The sequence below is a fragment of the Rhamphochromis sp. 'chilingali' genome (assembly GCF_963969265.1).
Source record: "Rhamphochromis sp. 'chilingali' genome assembly, chromosome: 16".
NCBI lineage: Eukaryota > Metazoa > Chordata > Actinopteri > Cichliformes > Cichlidae > Rhamphochromis > Rhamphochromis sp. 'chilingali'.
In genome coordinates, this window is record NC_137943.1 from 24964100 (window position 1) to 24979639 (window position 15540).

The window sequence follows — 15540 nt, forward strand, 5'->3', positions numbered from 1 at the left end:
ACTATTATTATATTAGTATCATCGCTGGTATTCTCAGTAAAATGTCTTTTGAATAATTTGGCCTTATCTTCCTCTCTGACTTTTCGGATATCAGTCTTTTTTTTTATTTATTATTTTTGCTTCAGAAAACAATACAAATGAACACATTGATTTTTTTCCACTATTTATTGTTTGATTATTGTTACTGTTAGGATTTTAGGTTTTTTTTAGTCAAAATATTATTGTTGAGTATTTGTGGATATAGTTTACAAAGAAAAAAAGAAGACGGAAAACACAAACTGTTTACATTGAATACAAAACAGAACTTCTCATGTTGGAACATTGTTTTCCAAACAAGATTTTAGGGTTTTTAAACTTAGCAAACCTTAAATTTAGCAAACTCTGAAAAAAGTCTCGCGCGAGATAAAGTTCCCGCGAGAACACAACCCGATAAGGAGAACGAGGAAGAGGATCGTGTTATTTGTTTAGGTTTTGGCAGGCGAAATGGGGTCTCTTTCCTCAATTGTCTGCACTTTGGGACTCGCCGTCCTGTTCGCAGGCACCTTAGTATCTTCAGATGTATTTGACAGCGTCTTGGGAAACACTGCGTCCTGCCATAAATCATGTGAAATGACATACAGTTTGCATACCTATCCTCGGGTAAGTTGTCATATTGAAAAGGAAAGCGACTGCTGCTACCATTAGCTAGCTTTTGCGTTTAATAAGTGGACAAGCGTGTGTTTTTTCCTTTTTTGCAATGCATTTTTCTTCAGCGAATATTGTTTGTGAAGGACAAGTTTTGAAAGTGCGTCATCTTTCAGCTGGATATCCTTGTTTGTCGAGTCATTCAACTGGTCCTCCCGTTTGTTTTTTATTGTACAGGAGGAAGAACTATATGCCTGTCAGAGAGGCTGCCGCCTGTTCTCCATTTGTCAGTTTGTCCGTGACAGCGAAGATTTAAATCAGACCAAATCCGAGTGTGAATCAAGTAAGCTATGCACTGACCCAGTTAATTCACAGCTGTGCTGTCGAAGAGGTTTGCTAACTAATTACGTGCTATGCTCGTAACAATAAAGTATTTCTTACAATCTGCTTCCGTTTTAATACATCCAGTTCCATGGTGTAAGCTTGCTCTAGAGACTCTTTGTTCTGTATCCACAATCCAGTTTGATCTGTTGGCTCTATCATCTGTTATCGCTCACCTCTTTCAAACTTCTGCAGCCTGTCACGAAGCCTACACCCAGTCTGATGAGCAGTATGCATGCAACCTGGGCTGTCAGAATCAGCTCCCCTTCGCTGAGCAGCGAAATAAGCAGGTATGACTGTGTATAACGCATTCACGCAGTGGCTTCCACAGAACCATCTGCAGTATTAGTAGTTTTTTTCATAGTTAGTTCAGATTCAGTGAATGCATTTAACTAAAGTTTAAATGCAGAGACTTGAAATTGCTTTTGCAACTTTACTGTAGGGATGGCTTTGGTACTGGAGCATGCAGCTTTCATTTAGGTCAGCTGTTTGATCTCTCTTGATTCTGTATTTGTTGCACTTCAGCTCCCACTTTTAAAATAATCCTTTGTTCAATATGTTTGTTTGTTTTTTTCCCCCAGTTGGAGAGCATGATGCCTAAGATTCACCTTCTGTACCCATTGACTTTGGTCCGAGGTTTCTGGGATGATGTAATGAGTCAGGCCCACAGCTTCATCACTTCCACATGGACTTTTTACCTCCAGGCTGATGATGGCAAAGTCATCATTTGCCAGGTAAGTAAAAGAAAACCAACCCCCTAATCTACCAGATGCAAAACAATGCACTTCACCCTGGTAATGTGCAAATGTAATGGAGCAAAATGACTAGGAAAAATAAATAAATAAAAATCTGCCCTATATTTAACAGGCTGTACCTGAAATCAAGTTCTTCTCCCAGTTTGAACTGGAAAAATATGTTAAAGAGGAACCTCAGAAGAGCTGTAAGAGTTTCATTCATCCTCTTAAAAAATAAATAAAGTAATTAGTTAAGGACGAAAGTAGTTTTGATCTCAAAGAATGTGTTAGGTTAAGGCAGACATCACTGAATATCTTTCTGAGTTTGGTTTCTTGTTTTCAAGTTCCTGGACTGAGCAGCCCTGTATTTAAGGACTACGAACGCACTTTAATCCAGGAGAGGGACAGAGACATGGCTGGGGACCACACCTATAATGACGAATACAATCTTTTCAGCTCTCTCTCAAGGTTGGTTAGCACATTTCTGTCTACATTGTCCAAGAGGTGCTGTTACTTAACTTGAACAGGATATTAATGGTATTGAGGGTCTTGCCTTTGTGCAGCTACATAACCTTGATACTTATCCTTTACTCCTCAGGAATCCTTGGCTACCGGGGTGGATCCTTACCACAACTCTGGTCCTGTCTGTTTTTGTCCTGATCTGGATCTGCTGTGCCACTGTGGCAACTGCTGTGGATCAGTATGTACCTGCTGAGGTATGATATCTGTTCTTGTTTGTTTAAGTGGTTTACAGCAGTTTGTTTAGCACACAAGCTTAATCTGGGCGTATCTGCTATGTGTGAATTTAGTTGCTGTAGTTCTGTTTTTATACTCCGTATAAATTATTTTTAAATGGATAATTGCTTATTGTGCTGTTGCAAAGTTAAATAAGAAACTTGGTTCCACTTTCCCATCTGCATAGTAATTATGAAGCTACAGCTACGAGGTGACTAGCATATCTTGGCACAAAGGTTGGAAATGCCAGTCTTGTCCAAAATCACCCAACCAGTATTTCTAAAATGAGGATTCTCAAATTATGCCCTTTCCAGAGCCCTCTGCAGAGTAATTGCACAAATCTACATGTCATTCATATGTAATAAATCCCATTATAATGTGGCAGCACAGAATGATACCAAAGGACTATTTCTTTGTTTCCAACTCGTCTTTATGCTTTATATGTGTGCCAGTCCTTTGTGGAGTCTTCAAGGAGCTACGTGGACCTTTATCCTCATGTTATAGCAGTGTACTGTCACCAGGGGGCAGCATCAAAATATTTTGTCTCCAACGACAGCTGGTGGCAGAGCTGCAGAGAACACAGAAATCATAACAGACAAATGGCTTCTTTACAGTGAAGAGAAACACTGTTTAAAAACAAGAAAATATGATATCCACTTCTGCTTAATTCAGTTTCTTATGCATACTTTTTCATACAGTGTATATACACTTCTTCCATTTTGTGCCAAATGCCACTGTTGCTCCCTTCAAGCAGATGTTTCAGCCAGTCAGTATTCTGCCTGCGCGTACCATCATTGTGTGTTTTAGAGAAGTGCATGCAAGCATGTCTGCATTGGTCGCATACTCAAAATGCTTCACTCTGTATCACCAAAGACTGGTCTCAAGAAATGTAATAGCCACCTTACTAGACTAACACGGGCAAAAAAGTGACTGAATGAACAGAATACCAGCAAAAATACCAGACAAAGGGCACCTTACAAATAGCGGGTGGGCTTGGTGTGTGCATTTGGGCTGAAGTTATTTCCTGAACAGTCATTTTGACACTTCTGGTTTATATATAGACCAAACAATATGGAAGCTTTAGAGATCGTGGCTGGCAAAAATGTTTTTTAAAGAATTCCTTGAATAATGAGGTTTGTGTTGACAGGAAAAAAAAGAATCATCAAAACGATGTTTAAAAAAAATTTCCTTTTTTTTTTTTTTTTTTTTTTTTTTTTTTTTTTTCTTTCAGAAATTAAGCATCTATGGAGACAGTGAATACATTAAAGAACAGAAACTGATTCCATATCCAGCATCCTCCCTGCTGATCATCACCTCCAATGGATCAGAAGAGGAGGCTGGACCACTCCCTTCCAAAGTGAACCTAGGGCAGTCTAACATCTAGAACCCAAAGGGGGTTATTCTCTTTTATGTATAATCTCAAGTTGATTTTTATCCTTTGGCTTAAGACCTGTCCTGATTGTAGTCTTAAGTCACTACTTTCAGAGTCTCACTACTTGCAGAACTTTTTTTTTTCCACCCCTATTTTTTTATTTTTTCTCTTTTTGCCTCCTGTCAATCGTAGCTTTTAAAGTTGGAGTGATAGTTTTTCTGTATATTGGCATAATTGAGGCATTATAGCACAGTGACAGCAGTACAAGTCAACTAGGTTTTGGGGGGTTTATTGCAATTTTGGTGTGCATTAGCTCTCTATTCGTGTGCTTACTTTATTGAATGTTTAAATTAACTCTTTGTGACTTGAAGTGATGCAAGTTTCTTCCAAACCGTTAACTTTTGATAAAATAGGTTGTGGTGGTACTGCAGACTTACCCTGTTTGCTTTTATGTTTCTACTGGGGTGATAACCTAACGATATTGAATTTTACAGCAAAATTCTCTGCTCTTTATATAAATTGATAGTGATGGTACAAACAGTAAGTCCTTCCTGCTTAACTGTTGTCTCTTCTTATCATAAGTCAAATTAAATACAGAGTAAATCTAATGTCTGTTTTTTGTTCTTGAAGTTTAAAATGCCAACATATGACTCCTATTGCAATAGATAATAGTTTGCAAAAGGAGTCGTAGAACTCTTGCTCAATGCCTTCACACAACTACACAGGTAGATTTTACTTTTTATTATACCACAGTAATTACATTTAACTGCAGTGGTCTAATTTGCATCTCTGACAGTACATTGTAGTGGGCACAATGTTGCCTTTTTATGTAGTGCAAGACATGCAAAACTTTCTTTTGATCGCTTATTGCTACACCTCACTGTTTTCTAGAATGGCTCTATAAAAACTCTGAGGCAAAACTGAGAGTAGCTAACACTTCCTGTGTTAGTGTTTATCTTCAATCTCTGCTATGAGGTTAAAAATTGTATGATGGGCCGCGTGTAAAGTAATGCGCCTTCACACAGCTTTACAACTGCAGAGGGGAAAAAAAAACAGATACCAAGTTTATTTGAACATTTGCTTGTATGACTACTTTACCATTGGCCTCCTAAAGCAATTTTCTAGCTACCTGATGTTATAAACATTATAGAAAGACCTGTCAATAAAATGTCCTAGAAGACATCTCAAGAGACAATTACGTGGTGAATATAAGGGGAAAAATCATGACCAAATTTATCTGCTGCTCCCTCTCTGTGGAACATGTACCATTTTTCTACATTGAAAAATGACCGTGCCTCCAGGTTTTCTGTGTGATAATTTGATTTTAGGGGGGGAACTGCACAGACTTGACACATCAAAGTCTGTTTACACGTCTGGGGCAGTATTTCTGCAGTTACATGAAAAAAGTTGGACAAAACCTTTTGTGGCATTAAAGAAATGTGTGCAACATCAATATAAATCGCCCGAAGTGATTTAAGTTGAATCAGCACCAGTCGCGCATGGACTTCCAAGTTTGAAAATGAAAGAAGAATCTAGGGTTGCTTAATTTGAAAGAAGTGGGTTTCCCAGACCGGTGAAGCCTTCTCATCATCTCTGCTTAAAGCCTGAAGTCATCACCCCCCACTGCCATAACAAACCAGAACCTTTGAGTTGAGTTGCACTGTGTAAAGTCCAGAAAAGTAAAGTTCTTGCTAGGACCCATGAGCAAAAATTTCTTCCAAACACATCCCCAAGATTAGGCCCAGGACAATAATCCACCTTGTCCTGTTTAAAGTTACTGTTGAACAATAAAATGGATAATAAAGAAGACGAATGCAAAAACAATACTTTATTGTTAAAAAATATACAAACCTTATCAATTTAATCCCAAAAGACATTTTTGTATTATAACCAGTGGAAACCATCTTCCTTCCCTTGAGTCTAAAGGCAACCTATTCATTGACATGTTCAAGTAGCTCTTCAACCTGCGTGCTAGTTTGGACGCATGCCTTAATAGCTGTTCAACAAGTCAATGTCCTCTGCAGTAAGAGTTGGTGAGGACGAACATTTTCCCGGAGGGCTTTCATTTGAAGTGTCACACGTTTCCGACTGAAGCCTCCTTTTTCTGGGATCATGGCAGGGATTCTCTAAGTCATTTGTCCTGGAGGGAACCTGTTTTTCTCTTACGTCATTGTTCGCCGGTCTGTAGAAATGGAGTCTCTCACTCTTATCCTCTTCCGTGCTCTTATGAGTCAGAGGTGTTGCATTCAGTACCGTTCTGACAAACTTCTGCCTGCCAACTACAGAAAAAACAAATTTTAAAAGTGTCCAATTATTTATTTAAAAGTAGGCCATCGCTGTGTAAATATGAACTTACAAAAACGAAGTGCCGATGTTCTTGAGTCTTCAACTTTTTTCTGTTTTGGCATTTGTGAGCTATTCATTTCCCACTGGTTTACAACCTGAAAACATGCCAAACATTACTTCCTGACGCTTGTTATTTAAAAAAACAAAAAACAGTTGTGATCAGAAGTTTAAATCCATTCATCATGGCATGAATTTCAGGTTATTCTGAGCTTTTAATTATTTATTTGAGCTGTAAAACAGAATATGTTTTTATAGCACTCATTGACTTGACCATCAGCAGAACAATGGGAAAGTCAATGAAGATATAAGAAGAATTGTGGATTTACAAAAGTTTCCAAGGTTTCTTGGAGCCATTTCTAAAGAACTGCAGATTCCAAGATCATCAGTTGAAACAATGGTGCTTTGATCAAACTGTCGCCCCCAGATGAAATTAAATTTGTTAAGATATTCAGGAACAACCCAGAAACTACCAATACCCAAGGCTGCCTTGAACTGGAAACGACTGTAACACCAGCATCACGGTCCACACTGAAGGAAGTTTTAAATGGCTATGGACCAAGACGGTGCTGACTAAGAAAGAAGGAGGACTGAATTTTTCTGCTCCCTACATGAACAAAACCAAATGCCATCTGGAGAATTTTTTTATGTTCAGACCACACAAAGATTGAACTATTTAGCCACAATGACAGGAGGTATGTTTGGAAAAATAAAGGTGAGGCTTTCAAACCCAAGAACACTGTATCAACTCTAAAGCATGGCAGTGGTAGCATTATGCTTTGAGTCTGTTTGCTGCCAGTGGTACTAGTACACTGCACAAAGTGGTTTAAATAATGAAGGAGCACTACCTCCAAAAGTCCACCTCAAATCAACAGCTAGACGGTTAAAGCTTGCAAACAACTGTGTTCCAACAGGACAATGTTCCCAAACACAAATCAAAATTGGTTTTGGTTGAGGTGCAACTTGCTAAGGGACATTTAACCAAATGTTGGTGAGGCTGTATGTATGAATGGAATACAGAAATTCCAGAATAAATTCAAACATGTACATGTTTTTTAAAGTTATTAAAGATGTGTACAATACAGTGATTCCACCTTGGGGGGGAAATATTTTACCATCATCATACCCATAATGAGTTTATGTAAACATCTGACCACTACTCTATTCTTCTATCAATGTCAAATCCGCATTTAAACATACTTACCTGTTCAGCCCAACCTTCTGTCTTGCATCTTGAGTGATCAAAGGCAGCCAGTGGTTTCTCAGAATAAATTAGTCCTAACAGGTTCGACATTGTTGCCTTCAATCCTGTGCCAAGCTAGAGGTATACATTACATTTAGATGTCAGTATAACAATGAGCCACAGATAAGTGTTACACACAACTATTGATGTTATACCTTCAAACTGGTTCCAGATACATCAAGATTTGCAAGTTTTGGGAGACATGTGAGGTATTCGAGAGCCCTCTCTGAGATATTGTTGTCTGGAAATGACAGATTATAGCTGATCAACAATTTTATAATGATGTGAGTTTTGAATACTTCAAATCTGGAGGGGATGGTATTTGTGCCATCACCATGAAATCAACTAATAGTTTGGTAACCAACAGGAAATATCCAGAAGCTGAAGACAGTCCAGTCCCTTGTGCATCATACGGATAGGTGCGGTCAGTCGTTGGAGGCCAGCATCTGACAGGCTGTTACTACCGATGAAAAGTTGAATCAGGCTCCTAGAGTGGGAAAAAAAATGTTAGCAACAGCTTTTATTAAATCTTTCATGTAATTTATTTAGGAATGCAATACCTTGCCAGTGAGGTGGATGTTAGATGTTGAAAAAGCTCATGATTGTCACCCAGTTTGCAGCCAAACAAATCCAGAGACTTCAAATTATGAAATGTTTTTATTTCATCCATTCGCTCGTGCAGAAGTGGAAACCTGCAGAAATAAAAGAGGAACAACAAATGCTAGCTGTCCGTGGTAAAGAAGAAAAGGAACCTCGCAGTTTTTTGGTGGCAGTCCGACTCACCTGTTTCGTAAACACAGTGATTCAAGTACCATGCTTCCATATGCATCACTGAATAACTGCAGGGCTTTTGAAGAAATTTCTGGGTTTAAGAATACACGATTTTCCTCAGCTGCTACAAAAAGTTTATCACCTATTTGCTCAGGGAAGCCAATCAGAGAGTCTACATGATGAATATTGTCAACTACAAACAACAAAGTGATGTCAAAGAGAGATTTTGTGGTATATCGCAGACTTCCCTCTTCATTGTAGGTGAATATAAAATGCTCTTTTCTGGGCACAAACGGATTTGTCCTTCTGCACGATAACGCTGGCTTTGGCTGTGCCAGGACTATGTCACTGACACGACGAAGACTTCCTCTTTCTCGGACATAAATGGTGCTATTGTCCATAGTAAGGTCGCACTATTAAGGGCTGCACGTTAAGTCAGCAAAAACTCGAAGTAGCTCACAAGCTAGCTATTAAATAGTATCATGTCCTTGGCTAAAATTAGTATAAAAGGACACCCAAACCCTGCAGTAAAACTCTTTTACTACTTTTTTGCTCCAAATATTTCACATTTTACGGCATTTGCTTTACTACTTGTATGCATTATGACAAATATTCCGGGTTTCCTACGGTAGCCGCGGTTCCTACAGTGCAAGCAAGTTACTGGCAGCTGTGCCTGCTCACTTCAAAGTAAAAGATGGTTAACAACGAATGCTTGTTTTTTTAGGAACTTCTTACCAAATTGCGTATTCTAAGTAACAAGAATGTAATATGAGAAAACGTGTACATACTTTATAATGAACCTCTCAGGATCTCACCAAGTAGTAGTTTAAATGAAAAAAAAATCCAAACCCTTATTTTGAAAATGTTTAGGAAGAAGTCTTGTTTACATCCTTGATCGAGCCTGCTCCCGGAAGTGCCAACGTATACGGCAGAAATTAAGTGATTTTTATGGGTTTGGAAGGATAATTTGGTAATTGATTTTCCAAAGATGATAGCTAAAACATATTTTAAAAAGACTGATACTTTTAATGGTTGTTTTTCTGTCTTAATCAGATTTTACATAGTTGTCAAAGTTGATGATCTGCTAAGTGAGAACTTGGTAGCTAACTCAGCTAACTCATAACGTCTTTTTCCTTTATTGGTTATAGTGTGCGAAGTCTTAAACATTCCCCATATCTTCCTGAGGTTAAGTTGTTGCCCTTGTGTGACAATTAATTTCCTGTGCGTTTGAGACGGACTTCGCTCTTCGAATCTTTATAAATGGCGTCGAAAAATGATCCGTTTCAATTTCAGGGTGAGTGTCAATCTTCCACTGTGTTATGGAAATGTAGTTGTTTATTTTTGTGAAAACTTTAAACTCACAAGAAGCGATCGTTGACATTTTGCATTAATCCATGTCAACTAACTAGAATTTGACGAAGCTGGCGATCTGTTGGAAGCCAACAGAGATGCAACTACCATCAGCATCGATGATGAATATGTGAAGCCTAAGCAAAGCACTGCGACTGGTTTCTCCACTGAAGCTGATACTGAGGATCCACTTGCCAATGATGACCAGGCAGAGGTTAGGACAAGCCTTTGAATTTAATATATTTTATTAACTTTTAAGATTTAATTTAATTTTTCCACCAAATCCTTGAATTTAAGCTTCTCTCAGGGCAAAAGAAAAGTCCCTCTTTTTGGTCTTTTGAGTACTACCAAAGGTTCTTTGACATCGAGACCCATCATGTAAGTTTTTTTTTCTAATGTATCCACTGACTTTTTGGCACCATTTTTGCTAGGTCTCATCAGATTCCATATTTAGTGGTTTCTAATATTTCTTTCAGGTAAAGGAAAGGATAATTGGATCAATGATGCCATGGCCCAGAAAGAACTTTATTAATGTCTACCTCCGTAGAAATCCTGATCTCTATGGTTAGCTCTTCATAGTTTTAACAGATATGTCTCAATCAGATTTTTTTTGTATGACACTAGGTGTATTGTTCTTTGATGTTGTATTCTATTGGTAAATGCTATTTTCATGGAAACCCCCAATAAGGAAACAACTTACATGTGTGTAACAACTGCTTTTAGGACCGTTCTGGATTTGCACCACTCTTGTGTTTGCCACTGCCATAAGTGGAAACATATCCAACTTTTTGGCCCACCAAGGCGATCGGGACTACAAATATACCCCAGAGTTTCGAAAAGGTTTGCTCCTCTTCACTCTCATATAGGGCTTTTCAATATGACCAAAATCTATCCCGATATGAGACATTTATCGTCCCGATATAAATCACAAAAATTTTACATTTTCTGAAAATTCTGTGAATTTTGGGGAGCTCGACTTGCGTGAAGTGTTTCCAGCTGGGCGTCCTTTACCTGGAGTCGAGTGTTTTAACCAATGCATGAAACGATACATTTTTAGACATAAGTTGTAACGGCCGCCGTTTTATTTGTGAGTATTTATTACACGGCGTCTTCTAACGTTTGAGTCTGTGGTTTATTTTTTTAGCGCCTGACTCCTCTTTTTTGCTTCTCATCCGTAAACACTCTGCATACTCGTTCACGTGATTCAGTTTATTTTAAAAAGTCTCAACAGGATCTTGAGCTTTACTGTGAAAGGTTTATGTGGAAAATAAAAGAGCGGACAAGCGATGGTTTTATCATCGTTGTTGCTAACGACAACGCATACAAACAGGCCAGTAGTGTGGTTATATTAAATATGAGAGAAAGAGAGAACTTTAAGAAATTAATATAGCCACTATAGTGACCATCAAAACCATCAATGATCAAAGCGATGAAAAAAAATTGCCGTAAACAGTTTATTTTGCGACACCACGAAACAAACGATAGCGTAAAATGAAACGATAGACGTTTTTTTATATCGTCACCCGATATATATCGTTATATCGAACAGCCCTACTCTCATACACGTTTACATTAAATATGGGAGGGAAACAGCCATTTCACACTGAGTTTTGATTCTTTATGTTTTCCAGTAACCATTGCTGCAACAATAATCTTCAGCTATGCTTGGTTAGTGCCTCTTGCCGTCTGGGGTTTTCTGCTATGGAGAAACAATAAAATGGTGAACTTGGTGTCATATGCCTTTATGGAGATTGTCTGTGTGTACGGCTATTCTCTTTCAATATATATACCTGCAGTGGTAAGAAATTTTGTTTTTTTGTTTTGTCTTGTGTTTTGTTTATTCATTTTAAAGTAGTAGTAACAAATGAAGCACTATACTAAATTTTAGGCATTTATATAACCCCCTAAAAGCAGATGCATATTTAATTACATGATTTGCTGGTTTCTAGTTTTTTAACTTTATTTTCTAAATCAAGGTTCTGTGGATTCTCCCCTTTAACTGGCTGAGTTGGTGCACCATTGTGGTGGCACTCTGCCTCTCTGGCTCAGTACTGGTTTTGACTTTCTGGCCTGCAGTCAGAGATGACCACCCCAGAGTTATGATAGCATTCCTGTCTGTGATTGTGTTGCTCAACATCCTGCTGGCTGTTGGTTGTAAGGTAAATATGGCTACTTTTGATATTTAATGACAAAATAGTATTTGTGCTAATCCATCTATTTCATAACGCTTATCCATCTGGATTTAGATAACAATGATTGACTCTTTCTAATTTATCCTCTGTGATGTCAGCATGGCCTAGTTTTGAACCCACCTCTCCATTCGCCATTCACAGATCCGATCACTTACACTGATATTTTGGCATTTGACTCCTCTGTGGGTTTTTGGGAAACAAATATACTTTATAGTGTCAAGTTGAATCCCTCTGGGGAGATGTGTTTCAGCGGAAACTATGACTACATTACTACATGGTGTGAGAAAGGGCTTCTAGTAAACTTCCTATCATGAATACTGTCCGGTCCTCAGGGATATCATATGTCCCACCACATTGAAGTAATTAGTCTTCAAACTAAGCCATGTCTGAACACTTAACAAGATGAATGGCTTCCAGAAATCCTGTATTCTTTTCTCTACCCCTGAACATTTGCTTCACACCTACTCACAGTTTGGATTTCGTGCTTACCAGTTTCTCATAACATGTCTTTGCCCTGCCAGTACTCCTTTGCACAAGTTCTTTGACACTTTTTTTTACTCATTTGGGTTTTCTTTTGCAGACCTACTTTTTTACTATTCCAGGGAACAAGACGGTAAAGCCAACAAATTCGACGACATGAAAGACTTGCATTGTCTCGAGGTACCAATAGTGACACAGAAGCTTTTTAAGCTTTTACATATACACTGAAAATCTGATATGTATTTATAATATGTATCTACATTGTGTTTATTTCATTTGTTGTTTGCATATTTACACTCAGTAGTGTCACAAAGGAGGACTTTAATACATTATTGACCCATTTTTGGAGCCTTGGCTCACATGTGTGTCATTTTGACCTACTAAATCTGACACAGGACTTCCTGTACATGATTTTGCCATGCCAAGGCAAGTGTTATCCCCTTTTTGTCTTTTTCTTTTTTTCTTTGAAATTGCAGGCTCTCGTGTTGCCTTATTAGAGAGAATCAAGTTGCTGTGCTGATGAAGTCATGCAACGTCTGAATTTCACCTGAACTCGTACATCCGGTCTTAACACCTTAACCCCTGTATCCTGAGTGCGTGTTTGGATCAGCTGTGTGACATCTGAAAATGCACAATAATAGCAAGCGTGTGGGTTTTGTTTTCTTTTTACGGGTGCTGGATTCTAAACTTTATGCATATAAATGGAGTATGGTTTAAAATAACAAAAAAGGTATATTTTAGTATGACCTTTATACTTAAGTTACATTTTTAAATATTTCTATAACAACACATTTCATAACTGGTGACAGCATCGATGGCATGTATTTTTATTTTCCTATAATGGGAAATGAATCATTTGTAAACAGAATTTTCTGTGTAAACAATTATAGATATGGTGTGTTAACCAACGACTAGCGTTATTACACTTGGAGCTGTTGTACGTTACTCTTAAGTTTCTACAAGTCCACCCAACTAATGCCAAAGACCTGTGCTAAACTTTTAAATGGTCATGTAAGTGTTTCTGGAATTAATTTGGTAATGTTTTTGATCGGAAGTGTGGAATTTATTGATTCATGGAGAAAATAAAACATGGTTATTGTGGGAAATGCTGTATTTGAATGTCATTGTTTTATATTTCTAGTTCATTGCAGATCTTTAACACAAACTGAGACAGGTTTCCTTATATTATATAACATAAGTAGTTGCCTAATTGTTTCTTGTCATGCCTGCAGAAAATTTATATCCATCTCAGGTGTCATAGGTCAAAAGTTAATATTAATTAAATACTAAATCTTATATAGTGCTTTTCTACTCAACTTGAGCACTCAGAGCACTTTATGCAACATATCTAATTCACCCATTCATACAAGCACTTTTTTGTATGTCTAAGTGCTTTCTATCTAACAGTCATACTCTGAACTCTGGGTGGTTGCATTGGATGAGTGCTTAAAATACTTCATGTGATTCTTCATTTTAGGCAGCCTTGAGTCACCCCGGCTTTCACGTCCATGTGCAACGTGACTCATTTCTTTGGGTTTCTAACTACTTTGTTTTCCAATACATGTCAACAATTGGAAATTTTAAATATTTAAAGAAGAGATTGTAACTAATAGGTATAAGATGAACATTTCAAAGAGATTAACTTTAAAAGTGAGCTGCTGCTACCGTTTTCCAGCTCAACCATCTAAACTGTCACGTGGTCGAGCAAACCGATAGAATCTATCGTATCACCGTTTGGATTCGCAGATCACCCGCAGTGGAAAATCTCACAGTATATATCCAAAGCTGACCACATGCAGGCACACGGTGTGTGGTCAGCACTTTACATTCAGTGAACCTACGTAAAGACTATGCTTAATATTTCCACTAATTAAGTAGAGCTACTTTTTTTTTGATTAATTAACAAAACAGAAAAAAGTGTCACTTGAACCTTTGTCAAAGGGATGGTGGCGTCCTAATTAATGGTCATTCTAGCCCCAGCTTTGAGTTACACAGGAGCTGCCTGTCAAACAGGTAACCCTATTGGAGGAATGTCACCTGCCTCAGTCTCAGAAGTCTAGACAGCTGCACATACTTGTAGATTTATCAGCACAACACAGGAGGACTTGATTTGCTATTTGTTCTCATTTTTGGGGAATGCCTTTTAATTATTTTTTATAGCTATAGACATATATATTGTGACTTGAAGACCTTTCCATAGGATGGCCACTTCAAATGGCAAAGGTGAAAAAGTGTCCAAATTTGAGATGCTGAAACTTTTGGAGAAATGCAGGAAAGAAAGGGACGATGCCATGCACAAAGAAAGCGTTCTCAGAGAGAAGCTCAGGCAGTATGAGTCAAGGATGCGTTCAACAGAGGCTATGAAACAGAAACTGAAGACTCTGGCTCTGGACAACAGGGAGCTGAGGAAACAGGTGAAGGCTCTTCGTACTGAAATTGGACTTGAGTGCAGCCCTAAGTTCAATGGAAAGACCACCAAGGACATAATCAATGACTTGCATGAAAAAGAACGTGAGTGCAACTCCCTGGTGGAAAAGGCTGGAAAACTGAGTCTGACCATTGATGGCTTGACCTCAGAGTTGGCAAATACAGTCACCTCTAAAACACTTTTAGAGGATCAAGTACAGTCATTGCAGCAAAATCTCAAGGATATGACAAATAACCAGCGTCGTCTGCTTAAGTTGTGGGAAGACAAGAAGTCCCAGAGGGAACAGCTTGCCCTCCCTGCAATAATACAGAAACCTGGACTGAAGCCACCCGTCCATAAAGCAGTTCAAACCGACATGTCCATCAGTTCCACTCAAAAGCTTCCAGCCAATGCTTTTGAGATAAAGCCATTTTCACGGGACAGTGACAAAAATACTGTTTTGGATAAACACAGTTTCCCATCTTACGGAAACGGCTATAGTCACGGAAAGAAAGCTTTCGTGCATGATGAAGCTAAAGGAATACAGAACTGACTTCACTGACAGCTACTGACTCTGCACTTGAGATGGCAACTAATTACTGGACTAATGTTACATAATGACAGAGTAAAATGAGACACAACTTTAAAGCTGATTTATGTTCTTGTGTAATTCCATCTTGTGACAATGTTGTTTTAATAGCATTTGCATAATTTAAACGTAACCTGATTTTTAGGATCGGTGAAAGTCGACCTTTCAGGAAAACATTTGTAAGCTGAGCTTAATGTAATGATGAAATTTAACGTAGTGTACGTGTGCCAGTCAGTGAGAATTTATATGTACAATCTTTAGTTCAAGACCCAACGTTAAATCCATATACTGAATGAATATGAAACGCTGGCAGCAGGCA

The 15540-nt window shown here is 38.2% G+C and overlaps 4 protein-coding genes across 4 annotated transcripts; 3 read left to right on the forward strand and 1 right to left on the reverse strand.

The window, feature by feature from the left end:
- The first annotated feature begins 473 nt into the window (after positions 1-473).
- Positions 474-4471, forward strand: tmem59 (transmembrane protein 59). The gene is made up of 8 exons (XM_080907597.1): positions 474-639; positions 862-967; positions 1201-1295; positions 1587-1739; positions 1873-1945; positions 2084-2207; positions 2338-2455; positions 3706-4471. Exons 1-8 carry the CDS (start codon positions 484-486, stop codon positions 3856-3858), a joined length of 978 nt encoding a protein of 325 aa, XP_080763723.1. The 5' UTR covers positions 474-483; the 3' UTR covers positions 3859-4471.
- A 1186-nt stretch (positions 4472-5657) lies between these two features.
- On the reverse strand, positions 5658-8875 carry lrrc42 (leucine rich repeat containing 42). Its single transcript, XM_080907469.1, has 7 exons — positions 8216-8875; positions 7993-8124; positions 7798-7919; positions 7588-7673; positions 7394-7507; positions 6203-6287; positions 5658-6125 (listed from the first exon to the last, which is right to left on the reverse strand). The coding sequence occupies exons 1-7, from the start codon at positions 8602-8604 to the stop codon at positions 5836-5838; spliced, it is 1218 nt and encodes a 405-aa protein (XP_080763595.1). The 5' UTR covers positions 8605-8875; the 3' UTR covers positions 5658-5835.
- Positions 8876-9028: 153 nt separating this feature from the next.
- yipf1 (Yip1 domain family, member 1) lies at positions 9029-13325 on the forward strand. The gene is made up of 10 exons (XM_080907470.1): positions 9029-9173; positions 9352-9497; positions 9613-9767; positions 9851-9931; positions 10030-10117; positions 10277-10393; positions 11185-11351; positions 11530-11712; positions 12326-12405; positions 12702-13325. The coding sequence occupies exons 2-9, from the start codon at positions 9464-9466 to the stop codon at positions 12383-12385; spliced, it is 885 nt and encodes a 294-aa protein (XP_080763596.1). The 5' UTR covers positions 9029-9173; positions 9352-9463; the 3' UTR covers positions 12386-12405; positions 12702-13325.
- Positions 13326-14374: 1049 nt separating this feature from the next.
- On the forward strand, positions 14375-15280 carry LOC308383282 (uncharacterized protein). The gene has a single exon (XM_080861148.1). It carries the CDS (start codon positions 14427-14429, stop codon positions 15183-15185), a length of 759 nt encoding a protein of 252 aa, XP_080717274.1. The 5' UTR covers positions 14375-14426; the 3' UTR covers positions 15186-15280.
- The last annotated feature ends 260 nt before the right edge of the window (positions 15281-15540 follow it).

Coding starts and splice junctions, on each gene's coding strand:
- tmem59 (XM_080907597.1), top strand. CDS start 484: ATGGGGTCTCTTTCCTCAATTGTCTGCACTTTGGGACTCGCCGTCCTG. Junction 640..861: donor GTTTGCATACCTATCCTCGG/GTAAGTTGTCAT, acceptor TTTATTGTACAG/GAGGAAGAACTATATGCCTG. Junction 1,296..1,586: donor CTGAGCAGCGAAATAAGCAG/GTATGACTGTGT, acceptor TTTTTCCCCCAG/TTGGAGAGCATGATGCCTAA.
- lrrc42 (XM_080907469.1), bottom strand. CDS start 8,604: ATGGACAATAGCACCATTTATGTCCGAGAAAGAGGAAGTCTTCGTCGT. Junction 8,125..8,215: donor TCACTGTGTTTACGAAACAG/GTGAGTCGGACT, acceptor TTATTTCTGCAG/GTTTCCACTTCTGCACGAGC. Junction 7,674..7,797: donor TCAGCTTCTGGATATTTCCT/GTTGGTTACCAA, acceptor TGTCATTTCCAG/ACAACAATATCTCAGAGAGG.
- yipf1 (XM_080907470.1), top strand. CDS start 9,464: ATGGCGTCGAAAAATGATCCGTTTCAATTTCAGG. Junction 10,394..11,184: donor TACCCCAGAGTTTCGAAAAG/GTTTGCTCCTCT, acceptor TATGTTTTCCAG/TAACCATTGCTGCAACAATA. Junction 11,352..11,529: donor CAATATATATACCTGCAGTG/GTAAGAAATTTT, acceptor TTCTAAATCAAG/GTTCTGTGGATTCTCCCCTT.
- LOC308383282 (XM_080861148.1), top strand. CDS start 14,427: ATGGCCACTTCAAATGGCAAAGGTGAAAAAGTGTCCAAATTTGAGATG.